General features: G+C 46.8%; 1 protein-coding gene across 1 annotated transcript in view; it reads left to right on the top strand.

The window, feature by feature from the left end:
• Window positions 1-25053, top strand: part of RAVER2 (ribonucleoprotein, PTB binding 2) — a 78712-nt gene that overhangs the window by 14606 nt on the left and 39053 nt on the right. Inside the window, exon 2 of the mRNA XM_030574085.1 lies at window positions 19377-19443. Coding sequence (XP_030429945.1) covers window positions 19377-19443 — 67 coding nt within the window. The remainder of the gene's footprint in view (window positions 1-19376; window positions 19444-25053) is intronic.

The following is a 25053-nucleotide window of genomic DNA, read 5'->3' as shown; positions in this document are numbered from 1 at the left end:
GCACTGCGTCCTGGTCATGGCCCCTTTCCAGCATGGCCCTTGAGATCTGCCCATAGGTATCGTAATTCCTACGGCTGGAGCGCAGCTGTGACTGCACAGCTTCCTCACCCCAAACACTGATGAGGTCCATCAACTCGCCATTGCTCCATGCTGGGGCTCGTTTGGCGCTTGGAGGCATGGTCACCTGGAAAGATTCACTGATTGATTGCACTCCACACCTGGCTGAGCAAACAGGAAGGGGATTTTTAAAATTCCCGGGGCATTTAAAGGGCGGGTCACTTGAGGCCAGGGCAGTAGAGTGCAAACTGATGAGCAGAGTGGCTGAACAGGCATTCTGGGATACATCCTAATACCCTGGAGGCCAATTACAGCGCTTTTGGTGGCCACACTTAAGGAGCAGCACTGCATCACCAGCGCTGCAATCCTTATACCCGAGGCAGAGCTGGAGTACAACCAGCGCTGCAGCTAGGGAGATGCAGCGCTGTATGTGCCTTCCAAGTGTGGATGGTGAGTAAGTTGCAGCGCTGGTGGTGGGTTTACAGCGCTGCAGCTCTCCAGTGTAGACAAGCCCTGGTGGTGGGAATAAGAGCTGCCCCTTGGCAGGACTCAGCAGCTCTCACTTGAGTCCAAGGGCAAAGGGAAGAGATCCAGAAATGCAACCCATCATTGCATGGGTTGGCCAGGATGGACTGTGGGTTAACCTCTGTCTCTCTTCACTAACCCAAGGTCTTTCAGATTCTGTATGACAGGTGGCTACTAAATTGTTACCTTGTTTTGAAAAGGCTGCCTGGAATTGTTCCACTACTCACTGAGAGCATTATTATCTGAAGTGGTGCAGTGCATGCCTCCCACAGGAGTCTGGTTCAGCTGAATTTGCTGCAGGGAGCCACAAAGAAGGACTGGGATCGCTGGTGCCTGAAGGCCCAGTCTCAGAGTCTTGGAGGCTATGGGCCTGCCCCTGTGTGACTGTGTGTACCCTTGAGATTTGGCACACTAAAGCAGTCACTCCAAAGGGACTGATTGCAGGCTGGAGCATAGACCAGACCCTGTGCATTTATGACACAACCAAGGGACAATAACTTGTAATATGAAAGTCCATTTTATTATGATTCTCTGGTGTCAGTAATGGCATAAAGACATACATCATACAAATGGAGCTATTTCATAGTGCTCAGGGCAGAGAATTATGGGCACTTTCCAGTGTGCCTACCTGTGTCCAAGAACACTCTTGGAGGTTTTATACAAATTCCAAAATCATTCAATTAATGATGTATGCTTGAGGGCATTGTGGGCATTCCCAACACGGTGGCTAGCAGAGCAGTTCATGCTGCTGTATTCTCCAGCTGTGCAAATATATTAATTCCTCACAAATGACAGCACAGACACACCCTAGATGACAGAATAATAGCAGGAGGCTGCTACCAATGAGGTAGCTGCCACATCACCAAACATCAACACACAATAAACAAGCAACCATTAAATGATCCAGGCTTGACATTACAGTGACAATCTATCTATGGCCTGGTCTACACTGGGGAGGGTGTGTGGGGGAAGCGATCTAAGTTACGCAAATTCAGCTATGTGAATAATGTAGCTGAAGTTGACATACTTAGGTCTACTTACCATGGTGTCTTCACTACGGGTCGACTGCTGCCTCTTGCTGAGCTGGAGTACAGGAGTCGATGGGAGAGCGCTCGGGGATTGATTTATCACGTCTAGACTAGACACAATAAATTGATCCCCACTGGATCGATCGCTGCCCACCAGTCTGGCTGGTAGTGAAGACATACCCTATACTAATTACACTCTAATATACATTTTCTGGCCAGAAAAGATGCACCATATGATAGTTTGGTAAAAAATATTGAATATTGAGGGGGACAGATATTTTTCTTGTCTCACCCCAGAGAATTTAATTGCATTCTCGTCTTCCTGTGATTCTTTGGCATCTTCGCTACTGCCTTTTTACCTTGGGTAGTAATGAAGCAATAAACTGACTAATAAGAACAGTCCAGTGTTGCGAGGACAACTACGTGCTAGAGGAGTGTGCTTCACGAAGACTGAAAGAGCATTTATTTAGAGACCAAGGGTATGTCTACATCTACAATTTTGCAGCGCTGGTTGTTACAGCTGTATTAGTACAGCTGTATAGGGCCAGCGCTGCAGAGTGGCCACACTTACAGCAACCAGCGCTGCAAGTGGTGTTAGATGTGGCCACACTGCAGCGCTGTTGGGCGGCTTCAAGGGGGGTTCGGGGAACATGAGAGCAAACCGCGGAGAAGCAGGTCTCCTTCCCCGGGTTGCTCCAGTGTTCCCCGAACCCCCGTGCAAGCAAGTCTCCTTCCCCGCGGTTTGCTCTCGCGTTCCCCGAACCCCCCTGCAAACCGCGGGGAAGGAGACCTGCTTGCACGGGGGGTCGGGGAACGCGAGAGCAAACCGCGGGGAAGGAGACCTGCTTGCACGGGGGTTCGGGGAATGTGAGAGCACACCGCGGGGAAGGAGATCTGCTTGCACGGGGGTTCGGGGAACGCGAGAGCAAACCGCGGGGAAGGAGACCTGCTTGCAGGGGGGTTCGGGGAACGTGAGAGCAAACCGCGGGGAAGGAGACCTGCTTGCAGGGGGGTTCGGGGAACGCGAGAGCAAACCGCGGGGAAGGAGACCTGCTTCCCCGCGGTTTGCTCTCACGTTCCCCGAACCCCCCTGCGAACCACGGGGAAGGAGACCCGCTTGGGGGGGGATTCGGAGAACACCGGAGCAAACCGCGGGGAAGGAGACCTGCTTGATTACCAGAGAGGTATCCTCAGGTATGCTGGGATACCTGCTTATTCCACGGAGGTCAAGAAAAGCGCTGGTAAGTGTCTACACTTGATTACCAGCGCTGGATCCTCTACACCCGAGACAAAACGGGAGTACGGCCAGCGCTGCAAACAGGGAGTTGCAGCGCTGGTGATGCCCTGCAGATGTGTACACCTCCTAAGTTGCAGCGCTGTAACCCACTCACCAGCGCTGCAACTTTGTGATGTAGACAAGCCCCAAGTTTTGTAAAAGGCTGCTGCTGCTGCTGCTCACAAGTGGTCCAACATTCTTAACGTGGGCAGCTAAGCTCCATGGAGAACTAGGAAAGTGACTGGGATACTGGTGCACTCTGACTGTATTTTCCCAATAGTGAGCATAATGGTAAAGAAATAGTCTACTGACTGAGCTCCTGATTTAGCAAAAGTCATTGATATGTTAGTACTTGGAAGTCTAAAGTATTATCAGAGTGGTATCTGGGCATCTTACATTCTCTAGTATGAGGTCTGTTCTCACCAGAATACCTCTCCCCCATAGCTTGTGAGTAGAAAGGACAGACTGAGTGGAGTTGGGAAACCTTGCCCATCTGTTAGAGGAACACCTGAACAGCTATTTTTTAATATAGTTTTCACATAGGTGATATGGTAGAAAATTATTTTGGAAAAAAAAGTACATTGTTGTAAGCAACAACAGACCTAATTAACAATCTTACTCCTGCTTACAAACAAATGTAGCACCAGGCCTGGTATCAAATAATTTCCAATCAATTTTACAATTTCGACAATATAAAACTAACCAAAAGTTAAAGCATGCACACTCTTCGAATCAGAGGTTCAGACAGATGACAGACGTAGTACGTGTGAGTTTAAAAAATCAAATTTTTTACAACATGCATTTGTCTATTAGTAAACAGGAACACTCTGTTAAAATGGAAAATTTAGAAGCGTGTGTACCAGGGTTTGTCATGTCAAGAACAATGAGATAAAATAATATGCTGAAGGAATCAGATGAAGGTGCGTACTGGAAACTTGGTAACAAGAGCAGAACAAAATATGTGTTTAACTTGGACATGCTGGATTTAAGATGGCAAAGGATTGGAGAGCACTGCAGCTGAAACTGTGAACTGAGGAGTGGTAGAAGTGGAGACTTTCAAGGAAGACAGTGAAGGTAGTGGTTAAGCGTTCATCAAAGGCCCAATCTAAAAAACCCTTATTCACATCAATAGCAAGTGGAATTTCTTGTAGAAATAAGTTTTAAGTGCACAAGAAAAGGTTTGCAGATTGAACAACATGCCCCTGAGCAGGCAGACTCTCTTTAATACACATTTTTGATTTTTCCTATTCTCCTTCCACACTTTTATTTTATTCCCCAAGTAGGCCAGCATTCTCTCATTAGTCTTGTTCATCAGGTGCTGCAGACTGCACTGGATGGCTTTCTTCAGCATCTTCTTCCTGGAGAGGCAAAAGTTCTATATTTTCTTAGAAAAACAGATGTTACTAGATGATGCATGGACAGGGAAACTTTCTAACATCTATCAAGGTTCATATAGGATACTCATCACCATACTATCTGGACATCTCCACACCAGGAGATGGCAAAAAACAAATAAGTACTTTAATATTTAATAACAATTGGTAATAGTCTACACAGCTGTGATTAAAGTTTCAAAAACTTCATGACCAAGACACATTTTGCTCTGAGGCCTTGGGAAGTACATAAAGTTTCTTAACGTCAGTTTGAGAAAGTCATTCTATCAAAGAACTTCAGACAGAACTTCAAGGTGCAACTGGAGTTTGGAGGCATAGGACACAGTCAATGTATAGTCACATCCACAGGGAAAAAAATTAATTTGCAAATGTCTCCTCTATACATATTCATCTTTGTAACCAATAATGTGTGTATGGTCATACAAATGGAGTTGTAAACTGCTATATAGACAAGATTTGATTTTGCTAGGCTGCGTTCTTGCTATATGGTAAGTTAGGCTTCTGTTTTATTTTTGTGCTTATCCTTTGTGGATTATGAGATTGGTTTCTGATTTAGTTGTCTCAGGGTTCTTAATTGTTCCATTTGTCAGTCCTCATCAGTACCTCATTAATTTCAGTATAAGTTGTTGTATATGAATTTGGTATAAATGAGCAGTTCAAAGACATTGGTGTCATGCCAGTTAGGATCCTTTATAGTTAATATCAGACTTGAAGGCTTGCTTTTCCTTGTTACTTGTTACTGAAATTTGGTGCAAGATCTCTTGACTTTAGTTTAGGAACAGGAGTCTGAATAGAACTGTTTAGCTTAGAAAAGCATACAGGGGGCATTAAAACTAAAGTATCAAATGATTCACTTGCTCTGAAAAAGAAAAATGTTTTGCACTAAATGGATTATTTTTAAAAGCTGTTACATTGTTCTATAGTCATGCATATTTCTGCTTTTATCCTGTGTTAATTTCTGCAACTAGAGATCAATATCTTTAATCATATGGAAGGGGATTTTTCTCCTATAACAAAAGACACACAGGGGAGGGGAGTTGCAGGAGGACAGAAATCAAATTTTCATTTCAGTTCAGTGATTTAATTTTTTTTTTTTTTTGACAGCCTTCCTATAGCTTGTCAAGCCAAAAAAGAGAGAGCTCTTTTAGGAATCTATCAGAGGCAGGTGCGGTCCATCTGGGATGGGGATTTACACTGTGTTTGCTGCTTGATGCCATGTGTCCACTTATTGTTGATGTCCATCTTTGATCCAATGGCAGGTTGCTACTTAGTGCTATGCCATCGTCACCATTTTTCTCCTTTCTCTCTGGGTTTTGCACAATTTTTCCTCGTTGCTTTTTGATTGGAAATTTTAATGAACACTGATAATTTGGAGAAATATTGTTCTTCCACACTCTCTCGTGTTCCAGACATTGAAGTAGCAAGTGCCTTTGTGTCTCGGTCTCTCCTCGGTCATATTGCTTGTATGTGAAAGGTTTACTGTGCTGGGTAACTAGTACCATTCTTGCCATAAGCTGTCTATGCTCTTTTGTTTGCTGCTTTCCTTTAGTGTATTGTTTTTGTGGTTTTACTCCCTCTAGTCTAGTGCTCTCCCACATTTTTTATCTTCCATTTAGTTTACATGCTCCGCTGTATGCTTACTGTGATGATCTAAAACTATAATTCCCTACACCTGTGCTTATCAACACTCTAATCTGGCTCTGCAGATAAGGAAGTGTTTTGTTTTTCATTCCTTTTGCAGAACAGTCCTTGGGAAGCTTTTGTCGTATCTTAATCAATATGCTAGCTCTGTTTTGACAGTTCTCTGTGTTGTTATGCCAAAAATAAGTTAATATGAGAGAGTCCACAGGACGGTTGCTTGTAAATGGTGTTGCAAATATGACTTTGAATATCCAGAGAAGGACCAGTTAGTGTGCGTTAAACTTTTACAGTTCCGAAGAATAGTTTGTGGCCCAGAAATTGCAGACTTTCCTTTCTTTCTAACTGCATAGATTATCCTGTGAGTGAGGCAGGAATGGTGTGGGTAAAATCTTTACAGCCCTCCTCAGAATGGCCATCATCCATACCATAAGCAGGTGAAGGGGATCTCCCTGATCTTGCAGCCTTTACTTGTGTGAGAAGTTCAGTTGAAGCAAGGAGTGAAAAACTGCAAATTCCTCAAAGTGAGGAATATGTCTTCGTATGTGATAGTACAGGGCAAAGGACAATGGAGCCCAATCTTGATTAGGGTTTTGGGGGTGTTAAAGCCTTTCCTGATGTTTAATATTTATGACTGTATCTGGCAACTGATGTGTGGTTTGAGAAACTCAGCATCCTTAACCTAGCCAGTCATTAGTTTACAGGAAATAAAAAAATAGTACAATTCTTTTTGTTTTGTTATCTATACCTCTATTAATACAATCTAGTGCTGTATGTTGCATTTTTTATACTGTAGCAGATGGTCTCTGTTTTTTCCGCAATAACTAGCCTATATTTTTCCTGTTTAGCAAATTTTCATATTCCCTTGCTTGGTTCCTTTTCCAAAATTGGTTCATTTTATACCTACATTGAACTGCACTTATCTGTTGGCACAGTCATTTAAATGATCCAAAACCTTTTGAATCTTGATGCATAACTCATTATTTGTTGTGTACTGTCTAGAAACTTGGAGGGCTTTTTTCAGGCAATTTTCCACCTTTCTGCTTTAACTGCCTGCACAAATGAAAATAACCCCTTTATTAGCAAAAGGTTTTTAAAAAACTGATTAGCCAATATATGTTGTTTTGCCCAACTAATTTAAAAACAAAATTTGTTACCATGTCAAGAATATGTATGTACAGTTTCATCATTCAGCCATTTATTAAAGGCCAAGTTCTGTACCATTAAAGCAAAGTTTATATGGGCAACTTCACTAGATTAATTACTATGGGAAGCCTGACAGGCACCATTATAATTGTTTTTAATTTTTGTTGCTAAAATAAAATCCTGTGCAGTGTTTAAACATGGCAACTGAACTTGCATTCAGCATGCCCTGAGGTTCATAACAGAAAGGTTGGATATTATTGCATACATTTGTTTGGAGTGGTAGTTCTTGGCAGGAAATGAGCTGTTTATTTTTAAAATAATAGTATGGATTGTGCTGGTACAGTAGTAAGGTGGGTGTGTCTATTCCTGGCATGTTTACCATTAAAAAAAATTCAGACAATAGGGCATACAGACAGACACGTCTCTGGAGCAATCATCTTTCCCTTTGAGAGATCCAGAACTCAGAATGACAATATATGATGAGAAGTAAAATAATAAGAGAAAGTTAATATTTCTACTCGAGATTAGGCAGGACAATTAGCCGTGTGTGCAAGAGTTGAAGAATTTCAAGTGCCGTAGAGAAAATAACAGATTTTCTACTACATAAACTTTATCTAACTGTTTATAATGTTTTTAATCTTTTTTCTTAGACCACATCACAGAATTTGTTTTGATTTTTAAAGGTTATTTTAAAAGCTCCAATAGGCTATTTTCTTATTTAAGCTTTAATTATACTAATGCTGTGTAGATTAACTAGCGAATGTTTGTTGAGGGTACTGAAGAGCTAAATATTATTAGTTTCCCGGTTTTGTTTCTGTCCCAAGATGTTTAGGTCACAGTTCCTGACATAGTCCACATGTTTGTGTGTATCGGTCATACTGAAGGAGGCAAAGCCGAACTCTGAACTGGAACAGAATGCACAAGGGAGTTGTCAGATTGGTCTTGTCCAGGATACAAGCACACATTAACACTGCTTTTGCAACATTAAAGATTGGAGGAACACCTATGTCTGTTTCCAAGTGGCAGCTATAAGTTACTCACAGGAGTATAATTATGCCATGGCGACTCTGCCTCCTGTATGGAAGTGCATATTGCCATCAATTAGAGCTGCTTCTTAGATTGTTGATATGATACACTAAAATACTATGACAGGTTTCAGAGTGGTAGCCATGTTAGTCTGTATCAGCAAAAACAACAAGGAGTCCTTCTGGCACCTGAGAGACTTACGAATTTATTGAGGCATAAGCGTTCGTTGGCTGGAGCCCACTTCATCAGATACATGAAGTGAAAAATACAGGAGCAGGTATAAATACATGAAAGGATGGTAGTTGTCAGCTATGTCTAGACTCTAGAGCAGTTATCCTCAACCTTTTTGGCTGGTGGGCGCCAGCCGAAGGACCACAGCAGCGGCAGAGCACCCGCCAAAATGCCGTGGTGGCGACGCCTCTCGATAACGTCAGCGAGAGGCGTCCCTGCCGAAATTCGGGGGTGACGCCTCTCGATGACATCACTTGGCGACAAGCGGCGTCATCGAGAGGCGTCCCCGCCGCAGCATTTCGGTGGGTGCTTTCCCAGGGGCCAGGACGCAGGCGCATTAAGATGCCCCAACGGGCGCCATGGCGCCTGCGGGCACTGCATTGGGGACCACTGCTCTAGAAGAATCATTTCATTTGTAAATAAGAGAGAAAATTCCTTTAGTAAAGGCAGCTTACATTTTATTATGATTGCCATTAACCTGGTTAGAGCCAATGGGTCTGATAAACATCCTTCATTTGGGTCAAATGGAGGGAGCAGTTAAGGACTTTTTACATCATGATAGCTGGAAACAACAGAGTACACAGCCCAAGGTTCTCGGCCATAAGGCCAGGCCTGAACAAGAACTAACCCAGGAAGAATAAGAGTTTTCTCTGGGACTGGCTGAAAATGCAAGGGTTAAGGGATTGTTGTTATTTAACATGCTTAATGCAATAGTGCCTGTGAGCCAGCCAAGAGTGGGACCCCATTGTGGTGAGGCACTGTAGAAACAGAGTAGTAGATGTTCCCTGCCTCAAAGAGCTTGGTTGTTGGTGAGTCTGTTTGAGAGACAGAAATCCCAGGGAGTGGCAGTAGCAGTGGTGAGCTTGGTCCTGAGTAGGAGACCAGGGGCATAGAACTGACTGGAGGAAATTGCGAGTAAGCAAACTACCTGCTTTGTTTTCGCTGTGTCCAGAGAAACAGGACTTCCTGTACGTTCTTTGTACATAAACAAGACTGCACCAAAGCATATAGGGTGACAGGGCCAGTCCAGACAGCTACAGGTGAGTGCTCACACTGGGTGCTGGGAAGTGGGCCCCAGGTTAAGCAGGTACCTTTTCCCCTGGTAATTGAACAGGGTTTATTCCAGGTTAATTATGACACCCAGGGCCAGTCAAGGGCCTGCCAGAACCTTTTAAAAGCCTCCCCTCCAGTTAGATAGGCACATGCAAGCGTGCTACTGGAGAGCCAGACAGTGCAGACGCTGACAAACTCCAGGAGGGAGACCTCACAAGTACAGAGGTGAAAAGCAGGGGAAACCCTGCCCAACAGGGCGTATAGCCTTTCCGGGCCCCAGAGGTTTGGAGGAAGAGACCCTGCCAGAGGGGAGAGACTGAACTGGGGGTCTGGCCTGCCAGCATTACGCCCAGAGGAGCTACCAGAGCCTAAGAGGCTCCCCTCTCCCTCCCCTGTCAGGGAGGCTGGGAGGAAACCCTGCTCAGGCAAGGTGGGGCAGTAAACCCAGGAGCATGAGGAAAATTCCCAGGGAGAGAGGAATCCCCTAGCCACCGCTAAGAGGAAGCGCAGAACCCACCGGGACAGAGAAGGAGCTCTGCCACAATAATTAGGTGTGGCAGGATTCAGTTTTAATTGATAGATGGCATGTTGGCAAACATTAATTTCATCTGATACACTGACAATGACAAAAAAAAAATCGATTGGTAAGAGGGAGTGCCGCCTCCCCTCTCGTTCCTGCCAGGATCATGTGTCACCAACCCTGTGGCAACAGAGAGCCTTCTGCAGCCTCATTCTGTCACAGTCCAGCTCCCTCTTTCCCCAGACTGCAGAGCTGGTGACACCTGTTCCCTGCAGGTACAAAGTGTAGGGAAGGCTGCGGTCTTGGCACAGGTTGTGCCTACAGTGTGCAGGGAACCTTCTGCACCCCTTGTAGTTTTAATTCTTCTGTAATAAAGCACAAGCAGGAAGACAGGGTAAACATTTGAAAACGTGACTCATGTGCCCAAATCACATAAATGCATTTGAAAATTGTACCCAGACTTAAAATAGTTATATATAGACAGATATTTACATAACCACTTAAACTAAAGACTTAATCCAGACTTTTAAATATATTTAAAAAGTCACTATGATGTGTCTAATTTTATTAGTTTATGTAAATTATGCTGCCACTGAAATACTACATGCAATCAAATGCACAATCCTGCAACTGGCTCTATGTGGACCTCCAAAGGGAGTTTATACAGGCTCAGGGATGTGCCTGCACAGAACCCTTTAGCTCAGTGGATTGTTTTTCTTCTGAACAACTGTTTCTGTTGTTAGTTTTCCATCTGTTACATATCACTGTGCTAACTTTTCAAAGAGTTGCTTTCAAGGTTGAAAGACTACACCTTTCTTTTTCTTCTTGCTTTTGTTTGTAAAGTCCAAGTAATATTTGATGCCTTTCCCCAAATAAATACTTAAATTCTTAAGTTTTGTCACTAAAATAAATCCATGCTATTAGCCCCTCACTTTTGAGCAGCTGTACAATAATGTACCTGTGTATGAGTGACATAGAACACATCATTTTGGTGAGATTTTAGCATCAAGATTTTATTATAATGTTGCAAATGAGTTTTTTTTTAAACTATGAACAAAATCTTTAGTGTGTTCTTTAAAATTGATTTACTTTTTTAAAAAGTGCTCTCTCTTTCTTTTAAAATCCATTCATGCACTCATCTCAATTTAATCATCACCAAGAAGATGCATTTATCACATTCAGTTCTTCTTCGAGTGATTGCTCATATCCATTCCAGTTAGGTGTACGCGCCGCGCGTGCACATTCGTCGGAAAACTTTTACCCTAGCAACTCAGTGGGCCGGCAGGTCGCCCCCTAGAGTGGCGCCACCATGGCGCTCCATATATACTCCTGCCGGCCCACCCGCTCCTCAGTTCCTTCTTACCGCCCGTGTCGGTCGTTGGAACAGTGGAGCGCGGCTTAGCTGACCTCCACTTCCCTAGCTACTCGTTTTCTCGTATATAATTATGCAGTTATAACACTTTTATATATATATTTGTATGGTTATACGTGTTTCTTTGCTAACATGGTTAGTTTAGTTAGCGGGGTTCAGGAAGTAGCCCTTCCATGAGCCCAGTGCCGGAGCCATGCATGGCTCACCCGGTTTTAAAAGGGGCCCGGCTTGCCAGAAGCCGCGGCCGAAGAGAGATCTACATGACTCCTGTTTGAAGTGCCTCAGGGAATCACACTTAACAGATAAGTGCCCCATTTGCAAGGCTTTTAAGCCGAGAACAAAAAGGTGCGGGACTTTCACTTATCCCTCCACCTTGGGCGCCGAGCGATGTTCAAGCGGCGGGCAGAAGCGCCTCCTCGGCACCGGACCCCGCCGGTACCACCAAGGCCTTTCGGCACCGACCGTCGCCGGCACCGATGTCGACTCGGCACCGCTCCCTTCTTCCGAGGTCGAGAGAGTCTACGATTCCTGCTGGTGCCTGGCAGCTCCCCGGCACGCGCCGTGGTTGAGCCCCTTGCTCCCGCTACTTCCGTGCCACCTGCATCGCAGCCAGAGAGCTCGCCTAAGTTGCGTTATCCGGCACCGTCACCTGCAGAGGCACCGATGACTTCGGCTCCGTCGATTCCAGTCCCCCAGGACCATGGAATCCGGTGCCTGGCAGCTCCCCGGCTCGCGCCGTGGTAGAGCTTACTGCTCCTGCTGCTTCTGTGCCAGCTGCACCACAGCTAGACAGCTCGTCTAAGATGGCTCGCCCGGCACCGCCGACGTCGGCACCGTCGATCCCGGTCCCACGAGGGCCGTAGAATCCGGTGCCTGACGGCTCCCCGGCACGCGCCGTGGTTGAGCGTATTGCTCCTGCTGCTTCCGTGCCAGCGGCACCGCAGCCAGAGAGCTCGTCTAAGTCGGATCGCCCGGCGCCGACACCTGCTACGGCACCAATGACGTCGTCACCGTCGATCCCAGTCCCACAAGGGCCGTAGAATCCGGTGCCTGACGGCTCCCCGGCACGCGCCGTGGTTGAGCGTATTGCTCCTGCTGCTTCCGTGCCAGCGGCACCGCAGCCAGAGGGCTCGTCTACGTCGGATCGCCCGGCACCGACAACTGCTGCGGCACCGATGGCGTCGGCACCGTCGATCCCGGTCCCACAAGGGCCGTAGAATCCGGTGCCTGACGGCTCCCCGGCACGCGCCGTGGTTGAGCGTATTGCTCCTGCTGCTTCCGTGCCAGTGGCACCGCAGCCAGAGGGCTCGTCTACGTCGGATCGCCCGGCACCGACACCTGATGCGGCACCGATGGCGTCGGCACCGTCGATCCCGGTCCCACAAGGGCCGTAGAATCCGGTGCCTGACGGCTCCCCGGCACGCGCCGTGGTTGAGCGTATTGCTCCTGCTGCTTCCGTGCCAACGGCACCGCAGCCAGAGAGCTCGTCTACGTCGGATCGCCCGGCACCGACACCTGCTGCGGCACCGATGACGTCGGCACCGTCGATCCTGGTCCCGCAAGGGCCGTAGTATCCGGTGCCTGACGGCTCCCCGGCACGCGCCGTGGTCGAGCTAATGCTCCGGCTGCTTCCGTGCCAACGGCACCGCGGCCAGAGGGCTAGTCTAAGTCGGATCGCCCGGCACCGACACCTGCTGCGGCACCGATGACGTCGGCACCGTCGATCCCGGTCCCGCAAGGGCCGTAGAATCCGGTGCCTGATGGCTCCCCGGCACGCGCCGTGGTTGAGCTCCTGCTCCGGCTCCTTCCATGCCAACCGAAGCCTCTGAGGCACCGACAACATCGGCACCGTCGATTCCAGTCCCACAAGGGCTATCGAATCCGGTGCCCGACGGCTCCCCGGCACGCGCCATGGTTGAGCGTATTACTCCCGCTGCTTCAGTGCTGACGGCACCGCAGCCAGACAGCTTATCTAAATCGGTTCGCCCGGCACCGGCTCCTACCGAAGCTCTGATGACCTCGGTACCGTGGATCCCGGCCCCACGAGGGCCGTCGAATCCGGTGCCTGACAGCTCCCCAGTACGCACTGTGGTTGAGCCTGCTGTTCCCTGCACGCCGGAGATGTTACCAACGGCGAGGGCTCTCAGTGCCATGACAGAGTCAGTGCTGCCTGACCCGGGCACCGCCGGTACGGGTAATACAGTCTCTTCAAGGGACTGTCCCCTGTCAGTACAGCAGAGCGGCACCGTTCATGATCACGGTCCCGCAGACACTCCAAGTCCTGTCGGCACGCCGGCCGCCACTGGCAGTCCCGGTGCTGTTTTCCTCGGTACTGGTCACACTCGCTGCACCGGTCGGTATCCCGTTCGCCGACCCGCTATCGGCACCGTTCCGACATCTGGCACCGGGGCAGGTACCTTGACTCCTGTAGCTCTTCTCCGAGCCTCGAGATCTCGGTCGACCTCCCAACACCGTTCTGGTTGCGGGTCTGGATCTCGTTCCAGGTACCGATACGCCTCCCGATGCCGGTCCCCGGTGCCGAGTTGGGCAAGGTCCGAGTGAGTCAGAGACTCGGCCCATGCCTTCTTTTAGTACCTCCATGGCCGTCCGGACACGCATCCGTGTCAGCCCATATGCGCAGATTTTATGCTCAGGACCACGATCCTGATATGATGGCCAGCGGGCGCCAGCCCCGAAGCAGAAAGAGCCTTGGCGAATGCAAGGTGTACTCTGCAGGGGCCCTGCACCTCTGGGTAGCAAAGCAACAAGCCTTGCTTAGCTGCGATAATTATAGCACCTGGGTGGAGGAGTTTCTCCCTCGAACCTCCCACCTGGAGTTCGCTGCCGTCTTGGAGGACGGGGGAGAGAATTTACCCTTTGTTGGTAAAGGCATCTTCGCGGCAGAGACAGCCCCAGACTGCGAAGCCTGCTGGACAATAGGGTCTTAATGCGTCTCAGCATGTATACGCCAGCGACCAAACGCAGGCCTTTTTGGCCCCAGCCGCCATACTCTGTGCCTAGCCAGAGGCAGAACTCTGGAAAACGGCAAGGCCAAGGTGGTTGCAGACAAACGTCAGGCCCCCTAAAAAGCCAAAGTCAAGGTCCCTCGCAATTACCACTGGGACCAAACACGGACCTTCCAAGGTTCACCGGAGGGCGGTGTACCAGTCGCAGGACGGGATCCCGATCCCGTTTTCTCCTGGCATGGCCCCAGTTACTTTCAGATCGCTGGGTCCTGCGCACGAGGGAGCATAGGTACCACCTTTAATTTGCTCCAGCCCTGTCCCCCTTCAGCGGACGAAAGGGGCAAGGGGTTTTACTCCCGTTATGCCCTAGTCCCCCACTCGAACACAGGTCTCAGACCTCCCTGGTCCTACATGGACTCAACCGGTTTAGGATAAGGTTGAAGTTCTACATGGTATCCCTGGGAACCATTATTCCATCCTTGCCTCCTGGGGGCTACTATGCCGCCCTGGATATGAAGGACGCGTACTTTCGCAGTGCCATCTTCCCTCCACACGGGAGATGCCTCCGCTTTATAGCCAGCGGTGAATACTCCCGGTTTACGGCCATAGTCGCCGCCTTCTGTCGCTGATGTCGGATATGCGTTTTTCCGTATCTGGACGATTCGCTTATCCGAGGAGACTCTGAGACACAAACCGCTCAGCCGTGGGCATCGTCACGGTCTTATTCACAGATCAAGGCCTGATGATTACTATAGAGCAATCCACTCTGGTTCCCACGCAGAGGTTGGGCTTCCTAGGGGCTATCCTGGTCTCCTACCTAGCCGGAGCCTGCTTATCACAACTGCGGTTTTAGGCGAGGGCAACAATCATCTGAGGTCTGAAGGCTTTCCCAACGACCTCAGCTCGCTCTTGTCTCAGTCTCCTGGGTCCATGGTTGCCCGCAAGTTTGTAACCAAACACGCCAAGCTCCGCCTCCGTCCTCTCCAAGTCCGGCCCACCTCGGCGTACCGCTTGGTCAGGGAGCCAATGGTCATGGTAGTCACCGTTCCCTCGAACGTCTTAGGCTCCCTAGAGTGGTGGCTAACTCCCTCCTTGGTGTGGACAGGGATGCGGTTTCATCCGCCCCAGCCCTCACTGCCCCTGACGGCGGACGCATCATCTCTCTGCTCGAGTGCTCATGGTCGCCTCCGAGCTTAAGGCCTTTGGTCTTCTAAGAAGCTGGCATTCCTCGTTAATGCCCCAAAAATGAGAGTAGTCCGCCTGGCATGCCAGGGGTTCCAGCGGCAGCTGCGGGGCCGTTGTATCTCGGTGTTTACAGCCAACACAAGGGCCAGGTGCTTCATAAGTATTCAGGGGGGACATAGTCCTCCCCCCTTTTTTGTCAGGAGGCCCTCCATTTCCGGGTCTTTTGCATGGCCCACTCGATGGAGCTGACGACGTCCTTTCTCCCAGGCGTTCGGAACGTCTTAACTCTTTGACTCAGCAGGTTTTTCCTGTCTTACGAGTGATCACTCTGCCCCATGTAAGGCGTCCCGCTTTCCGGAAGTGGAGATGTTTCCTCACACAGACCTGTTCGCTCACCGCGAGAGCAGGAAATGCCAGGTGTTCTGCTCCTTCCAAGGTCTCTCCTCGGAATCGATCTTGGACGCATTCCTGATGCCGTGGAACGGCCAACTGCATTATGCCTCCCCACTGTTCCCGCTGGTTCGTTACGTCCTGCTCAGACTCCGCAGGGGCAGAGCGTGCATCATCATGATCACTCCAGAGTGGTCCAGGCAGCACTGACATACCACGTTGCTCGGCCTGTCAGCCCAGACCTCATCACTCAGGGCAATGACAGGCTTCGTCACTCGGACCTGCAGCCTCTTCGCCTCACGGTGGCTCCTGCGTACCTGAGTCGGGGTGACAGGCAGCCTTCCACCTGGTCAACGTACCGAGCCAGGTGGAAGCGTTTCCTTTACAGCTGCAGTACGCTCGATCTTGCTCCTGCTGAGGTCTCGATCCCCTCTATTTGGCCTGCCTCTGGCCTTCAGCGGCAGGATCTGGCGGTATCATCGCTGAGGACACTCTCAGTGGCCATCCCTACCTTCCAGCAGGCTAAGATGGACGTTCAGTGTCCCATGCTCTATGGGTTCGAGGTCCCTCAAGGGCTTGGAGCGCTTGCACCCTCGGGTGCGCCGCCCAGCCCCGCCCTGGGACCTCAACCTAGTCTTGGCCAGACGGGTCTCTGAGATCAGAGCTCTTACGAAGGTTCCACAAAGACAAGGTGCAGTTATGACCGCACCCGGCTTTCCTCCCTAAGGTGTTTTGGCCTTTCATGTTACCCACAGCTCAACGCAATGGGCATAACCGTTGCACTCCTTGGACATCTGTGGAGTGCTCGCATTATATTGTGCTGACAGAATCATTTCCTAAGGTGCCCCAGCTCTGCCCCGGTAGCGGGCCAAAGGGAGGGCTTGCTTGTTTTCCTCTCAGAGGATCTCATCTTGGGTGATGGCGGACATCCCCACTTGTTATGATTTGGCTCATATTTCCCCAAGCCACATCACCGTGCATTCTACCAGGGCTCAGGCTTCATCTGCCGCCTTGCTGGCTCGTGTTTCTACCCACGAGACCTGTCGCGAAGCTCCATTGGTCCTCGGTCCTTACCTTTGCTTCGCAGTATGCCCTGGTTCAGCAGTCAAGAGAGGCTGTAGCCTCTGGCTCAGCAGTTTTATTCTGCCACATTTCACTCCGACCCCACCGCCTTTGTAAGGCTTGGGATTCACCTAACTGGAATGGATATGAGCAATCACTCGAAGAAGAAAAGACGGTTACTCACCTTTGTAACTGTTGTTCTTCGAGATGTGTTGCTCATATCCATTCCGCACCCGCCCTCCTTCCCCACTGTCGGAGTAGCCGGCAAGAAGGAACTGAGGAGCGGGTGGGCCGGCAGGAGTATATATGGAGCGCCATGGTGGCGCCACTCTAGGGGGCGACCTGCCGGCCCACTGAGTTGCTAGGGTAAAAGTTTTCCGACGAATGTGCACGCGCGGCGCGTACACCTAACTGGAATGGATATGAGCAACACATCTCGAAGAACAACAGTTACAAAGGTGAGTAACCGTCTTTTTTCACTCTCAATTAAATTTCCAGCAAGATTGCAGATTATTGTTGCTGAATGAAGATTTGGTTCAGAAGTGGTTTTCCCAAAACAACAACACTGTGCATTTGGACTAATATTCTGCTGTTACTACATCACATAGTAAAACTTTGGTAAATCTGATTGCATTATTTTTGTTAAAGATGAAACAGATAAGAGCTATAGACCTTGCCCACCTTGTGTAAGTGGAACCGCTAATAACTTCCTTGGATTCTGCAACATTACTCTGTAGCTAGTCCCTAGGAAGTACAAAAGTGTGAAGAAAAGTGCATCTTCCACCAATCTGCTTCTCATGGATGAGAGTCTAGCATCACAACTCTGTTGAAGAGAGTGTATTCTTCTGGGCTACATTCAAATAACCTACAGGTTCTAAACCTTTGGACTGCTCCTTCTGTATTTTGTTATGTAGAAGCCACATTCACATCACATCTGAGTATGGGATGGTTGAGTGTCAGAGGAGCAGTGTCATATTTTATTAATATGGCATTTGACAGCTGTTAGCCAGTGAAATGCGAGACTGGTTTGAATAAAAGAATACACTTGATTCTGCTGAGATTAAACCCATTAACTTGTAAACCATGTATACTGAATTAGCAGACTGGCAAAATGAGTGTGTGCTGTGCTACTGGAAATCATGTAGAATTGAACCCTCTTATAATGATTGATTATTTGGCTCAGTTGAATGGAGTTTCATTATAACACTAGAGTGTTTACCTGAGAAAAAGATTCAGTATGTTCATGTCACTTCTTTAACCTTCAGACTGGTAGACTGGTCCTTTCTTTACCCACAGCATTGGAAAGGACACTGGTTAGTGTTTTGTGTGTGGCACACATTTGTGGAAGACCACATCTTCACTTATAGTGGCGAACAGATGTACAAGTTTGGGAACTAGGGATTCACGCTTACTACTGCTTCCTCCCCCGTGGGAGGATAATGGCTGCTTCCTTCTCCTTCTCCTCTACTTGGGCAGAGTAGCGGAGGAAGGGGACATGATAATCCGCTTGGAATGTAGCATTGAACACCTGTTGATACTGGCTGCATTTCCAAGGAGGATTTTCAGACTAGAAGTCAATTATAATAGAGGGAATATTCACCACAAGAGTAGTAAAAGTCCACTGAATTTTACTCAAGCAATTTGGGGCTTCCACTGCCACTACATTCTACACTGAAAAATTACACTGTGTTAGAATAGGAGATTGAAGAGTTGTAGGAAATAATGAGATGAAAACAACTCAGCGTAGAGAGTGACTCTCATAGTTAACCCTAAGGTTCAGCACAGCTTGCTAATGTGATGTTATCTTCATTATGTCTCTGTCTATGTCTTTTATATCATGTTACTTATGATTCCTAGATGTTGTGCTCTAATATAATGTAATTTTCTAATGTAAACAAGACCAGTAAGGAGGGTTTCAGAATAAGAGAGTTCACTGAGAGAGTAAATGAGTTCTTCCTAATTCTATCAGAAAAGATTTTCATGTTCGTTTTCTTTAACTGTTATGTCCTTTTTCTTTATAAAAATGGAGTCACCATGTCACACCTTTGCTTTGCCTACTCTCAGAGACTGAAACGTGGAGAATTACTTTATTGAACTTGTATCAGAGGGGTAGCCGTGTTAGTCTGGATCTGTAAAAAGTGACAGAGTCCTGTGGCACTTTAAAGACTAACAGATGTATTGGAGCATAAGTTTCCGTGGATGAATACCCACTTCATTCATCTGACGAAGGGGGTATTCAACCACGAAAGCTTATGCTCCAGTATGTCTGTTAGTCTATAAGGTGCCACACGACTCTTTGTCGCTTTTTATTGAACTTGGTTCTCTCATGTGGGATAAGATACTGCTCCGGTGTTGTGACTCTTAACTCCTTTATAAACAAATCTTTGATAATATGTCTAAGGTGTTTGTTGGGAATGTTTCAGTGTAGTATAACTGGAAAATTGAGCTAAATTTCATTTTTGTTTTGTTTTTGATGGGATACTTTTTGTGATGTTTGTCTTTTCTAGGAAATCCATGAACTATTCAAAGATTATGAATTAAAATACTGTTATGTGGACAGAAATAAAAGAACAGGTAAGAATTTAGAATATTCCAGTATTTAAGACTGTATATCCTGGTAACACATTTGCATTCTCTGATAGAACTAGCAGTCAACTTCTTTTGCCACCTATGGAATCATCAGATTGTGTCTGCCCACTACTTTAACTATTCCTAGACTTGTTCTTTGGCTGCGTAAATTGTGGCCGTTTGCAACTCCCATAAATGTCAATTAATGGGAAATGGAAAGCCTCATATTGACTTCAGTGGGAGGTAGATTGGGCCCATTATCTGTGAATCTATATTTATGACCCTTTAAGTAATGCATCCTTCGGATGGGTCTAGCTAAATTGCTTAATCCACTTGTGAAAGACTGATCCATTGGTCTCTGCTAGGACAAGCCCTGCACACCCAGATAACTCTGTAACAGAGGGGCCATTCTAGGTCTAGGTTTAGAGATTCCAGGTAATATAAGACAGAGAACAGATATACTCTATTTACTTAATCAGTTCTGAAGGCTGTGAAGGTTTGCCTTGTTTTGGATCCAAAGGGAATTATCAAACTTTTAAGGGTGATCTTCATGTTGTAAACCGTGTCAGTTTTGGCCTTGCTATATGTCTCCCAGGTATCTTTGCCAAGGTAATGGTGTTTCTGACGGCTGCGCTTAGCAAGTATGGTGTGTTTGTGCAGCAGTCTCCTATTGATTTGCTTGTTTGCACAACCTGAAAATGGCCAAGGTTGGTAACAAGTGCTGCAGGCTGCTATGTATCAGTATCCTGTCTTATTTCAGTGTTTTATTTTCTAGGTATGGTTTTGAAATGCTACTGGTTGAAGCTGCCATAGGAGGAGGGCATTAATCTTAGTGTTTACTCTGGTTCCTCCAAATTTTATGTCAGCCCAGAATTACCAATCAGAAAAAATATTTTTCCTCTGGACTTCTGCAGTTGGGTATTCTAGTTCAGAGGTTCTCACAATAAAATTTTTGGTGGCCTCAGAGTGCGACCACCAGCTCTTGCTGGTGGCCGCTATGACAATTTTTCTTAGACTACTTAATTAACTTTAGGAAAAACAAATAAATATGCACATATACATGTTCAAATCATTATAATTTATTTATGTAGGCTTTTTTTTGCAGACTCTGTAATAAAAATAATGTACAGTTCTCTATTTTTTTACTGGACCTACACCGAATAGAAACACAAATAAGGTGCTTTGCACATTCTTGTCTTTTGTTGTTGTTGTTTCTTTTTGGTTGCCTTTTCTTTAAAGACTTGCTAGCTAGTTTGTCTGCTACTGCAAAGCTGGAAGGCTGTGAAAAGTGATATTAACAACCATACAAATACCAATTTTCATAGCAGACGTACTCAGCTCTGGCAAGCCAGGGGACAAATTAAGCCCTGGATGGGGAGGTGGGTAGGGAGACAGTGGGGGCCAGGGGCAACTGGGAGGGGGCGGTGAGCCCAGGGGCCAGGCTGGAGCCTGCCACCCCACGGCCAGAGCCTGGGGCTGCAGGAGGCTGCAGGGGCCAGGGACAATGATGAGGTTAAGGCCAGAGCTGGCACCCACTGTCATGTGGCTGGGATCCAGGGCCAGAGCCCAAAGTCCCATGACTGGAGCCTGCCACCTGCCACTCCAGGCCGAAGCCCGAGCCTCACTACCCCCTGGGAAGGTGGGAAACTCATTGGCTGCATGCTCATCTGGCGTTTGTGGCTCCAGATGGGGGGAGGGCACTACCCCTTCTGGTGGGCCTCCGGGGAGAGGTACTGCTTTGCACCTCCACCCCAGTCACTGCCCAGGAGGCTGTGGCCACAAGAAAAGCCCCTGGTGGCCGCATTTGAGAAATTCTGTTCTAATTAGTTTTAGTTGCTGGGGGGGGGGTGTTGTTTTTTTTTCTTTGACTGAAATTCTTACTAAAGTTTAAGTGGAGGAGTGGCAGCCAGCTCCTTATTGGGGGCTGGCCTTACAACTCTTGTTCCTTCCTCCCTCTACTGGAAGGGAAAACCTTACTCACTTGTGTGGGCCAGGACACGAGCACTCATATCGTTTCTTACCATTTAATTGTGTGTTTTTTTCTTGCACAAAGAAAAGAGACCAACTCATGTTCTCAGAGTGGGCATAAGCACAATATGTATATTCACCTTTGACACTTTTGTAGTGAGGAGCACCCTACTGGATGAGGACTGGGTGACACTGATTTTTCCCCTTTCATTGAGGGGAGATCCTGGCCATAGCTCAGTGGCTTGAGCATTGGCCTGCTATATCCAAGGTTGTGAGTTCACCCCTTGAGGGGGCCACTTACAGATCTTGGGCAAAATCAGTACTTGGTCCTGCTAGTGAAGGCAGAGGGCTGGCTGGACTTGATGACCTTTCAGGGTCCCTTCCATATATAAATAGGACTTGAAAAAATAATGTGCTACAACCAGTATAAATACTTTTGTTGGAAGGAGAGAGATAGCTCAGTGGTTTGAGCATTGGCTTGCTACACCCAAGGTTGTGAGTTTAGTCTTTGAGGGGGCCATTTAGGGAGCTGCACATAAAAATCTGTCTGAGGATTGGTCCTGCTTTGCACAGGGGGTTGGACTAGATGATCTCCTGAGGTCCCTTCCAACACTGATATTCTGTTACATCTTCTCTTATAATCTCGCCACAGATCCTCAAAGATTTCACTCAGCATCTACCTAGATAATATCCAAGAGACAAGGTGGATGAGGTAATATCTTTTATTGGACCAACTTCTGTTGGTGAAAGAAACAAGCTTTCAAGCTATACAGAGCTCTTCTTTAATAGCTCTCTTGTGGCTTGTAATATGCAGGGCCAGTGCAAGGATGTTTCGCATCCTAGGCAAAACTTCCATCTTGCGCCCTCTCCCGTCCCCGAGCCCTGCGGCGGTTGCCTGCCCCCCTCCCGCCCTGAGGTGCCCCCCCCCCACGGAAGTTCCCCCCCCTCCGCCCTGAGGCACCCCCTCCCACGGCAGCTCCCTCTCCGGGGAGCCATGCAGCAGCTCCCCACCCACCTCTGCCCTGAGGCGCCCCCCCCTCCATGACAGCTCCCCACCCCCCCTGGTGCGGGGAGCTGTGCGGCAGCTGCCCGCCCCAGCTCACCCCTGCTCTGCCTCCTCCCTGAGCACACCCATCGCTGCTTCACTTCTCCCTTAGGCACTGCAAGCCTGGGAGGCAGGAGAAGTGAAGCAGCGATGGTGTGCTTGAGGAGGAGGCAGAGCAGCGGTGAGCTGGGATGGGGAGTTCCCCTGCGTGCCGGCCGCCCCTTACTTGCTGCAGGCGGCCCTACCCATGCCCCACTGCCCCAGCTCCCTCTGCCTAAATGCTGGCAGTGACTGTGGCCGCCGAAGAAAATGCTGCCCCCCAAATCCTAGCACCCTAGGTGATCACCTACGTCGCCGGCCCTGGTAATATGACATTTTTTAAAAGATATCTCTTACCTTACTGTTTAGACGATGACCACTGCAATGAGATATAAGTCAGCTTAATGTATGTGAGAATCAATCTGATTAGTTTCCTCCTACAAAAACAACTCTAGCATTTCAGTAAAGGCTATTTTTAAAGGCAGGTACATTCATAAAAACTTACTTTTGCTCATATGAATAGTATTTGCATATGTCAACACTCTTATGTGCACACAGTATCATGTGGGCACCTGTGCATCTTATCACATATCTCTTAGAAAATTTTGGCCTTGGAAGGTCATTATCTAATTATTTTTGTTCTTTTGAGAGATAAAACACTTTATTTTGTGCTTCAAGAAGTACTTGTAACTTCCATTTAAAAAGCTCCTAGTGTCTCAGAATCCTAATATGCGCCTTACAAAATTTCTGAAGCTCTTTCTGGGTTACTTGACTCTTTCAGGCTCAGGTTTCTTATATTGCAGATTATTTTGCTCATGTCAGTAACTTTGGCTTGCAGAAACAGCTAGTAGTTTTTAACATCTGTAGGGTTTTACCTTTACTCACCTTTAACTGTGCAGCTGTCTAAACGGTTATTGACACACAATAGAACCTTCTTCATCTAAACCATTATTATCCCCTTCCCCCCCCATCCCATTATTCAAAATTGGGTTATTTGCCAACATGTGCATTATTTGTATGGAAAAAATCCCATTTGTGTAAAACCTTTTTGTCCAGATAAATTAAATGTTTTCAGTTTAATACAGATAAATGGAGTTCTGTGAAGCTATGCAACGTTTTAAATCATAAAATCTGTCCTGTAAGATCTTTCCTCCTCTGAGTGAAAACTATAATTAAAATTTATCTTCAATTTTCCTCCTTGGTTTTCCTTTATATTACTTACTTTCTGTGTAGTTTTAAATTTTTGTTCAATCAGATCACAGAAGAATTAATTGAACACAAAACAATTGAACAATATTTTGTTCTCTTAAACTATTGTTGATTTCCACAAAATCTAACTCCATTTGTCTATACTTTCTTTGCTATTATTCCTAAAATACCAAATATCATCCTTCTGGAAATAAGCCATAAATATTGAGCTGTGCAATAGTCTAGTTTAGCCATGCTGTCTTTTTCAGAATTTAACTGACCTCATCTTTATTTGTCGTTTTCATCTGTATATCACCATATCTTTTAAATTGTTACAGTTTGTAAAATCAGCTATGGTGTGTGTATATATATATATACACAAACACACTGGGTAGTTGTGTATAGGATACCTGGCAACAGCAGAACAGAACTGAGAACTTAGATGTTATAATGTTTGTTGGTAAGATTTGTGCTCTGTTCTGTTGGCTTTATAAACTGATATAAGACAGTCACAGCTACAGCATGATTTAAACGTTACTGTAAAATATACTATGTGGATGTTTGTTTTATTTATAAATCCTACTTTAGACTGTTTTAACCTCTGATTATTCAAGAATGAAAGAAAATGTTAGCATGTCTGCTTCTGAATAGTGTCACCTTACTATTATTCAGTTTCTCTCTGCCTGTTAGAAAGAATGATGATGAATAGGTTACCTGGAAAAGATGTTTTCTGTTTTCAACAGTAATCTTGCAACCAGAGCTTCCTGGAGTTGAATTTCAGGAAAGGTTTCTACTGAAATGTGATACATCAGCCAAAAAAAAAAAAAAAGTTATGGTACACTTGACAACAAATTTATCCAGAGCTGCAGTATGATAATTCATTAGAAAAGAGAGTATTGCCAAGACTGCTGTGAAAAAAGTATTCTCTAAGTAACGGCAATGGCACATATGCTTTATAGCAGTGAATTCCATGCTATTTAAACTTCAGAATAGCAAATAATAGATCTTTTTTTTTTTGTCCTTAAAAGTCTTCTTAAAGATGAGATAAATAAAGACTGAGGAAGAAGAATCCTCATTCCTTGTTGTTGGGCAGCTGAGACCTCAAATGTTGTTGTATGATAAGAAAACATGGTTGTCCCAGTTTTCAGGCTGTGGTCTCATACAAATAAATAAAAACAGATATTGTTTCTACTATGATTGCCTAAAGACATTTATCTATTTTTGCTTTTGGACCACTGTGGCAGAGATTCTCATTTTTAGTGTCAATCTCACTAGTCTTATGTTTACTCTCAGGGGCAGCTCCAGGTACCAGCACTCCAAGCACGTGCCTTGGTGGCAAGCCACAGGGAGCGCTCTGCTGGTCGCTGCGAGGGCAG

This window comes from Gopherus evgoodei, chromosome 8 (genome assembly GCF_007399415.2).
Source record: "Gopherus evgoodei ecotype Sinaloan lineage chromosome 8, rGopEvg1_v1.p, whole genome shotgun sequence".
Classification (NCBI taxonomy): Eukaryota; Metazoa; Chordata; order Testudines; family Testudinidae; genus Gopherus; species Gopherus evgoodei.
The sequence above is the reverse complement of the archived record's forward strand: the minus strand, read 5'-3'. Positions and strand labels throughout refer to the sequence as shown.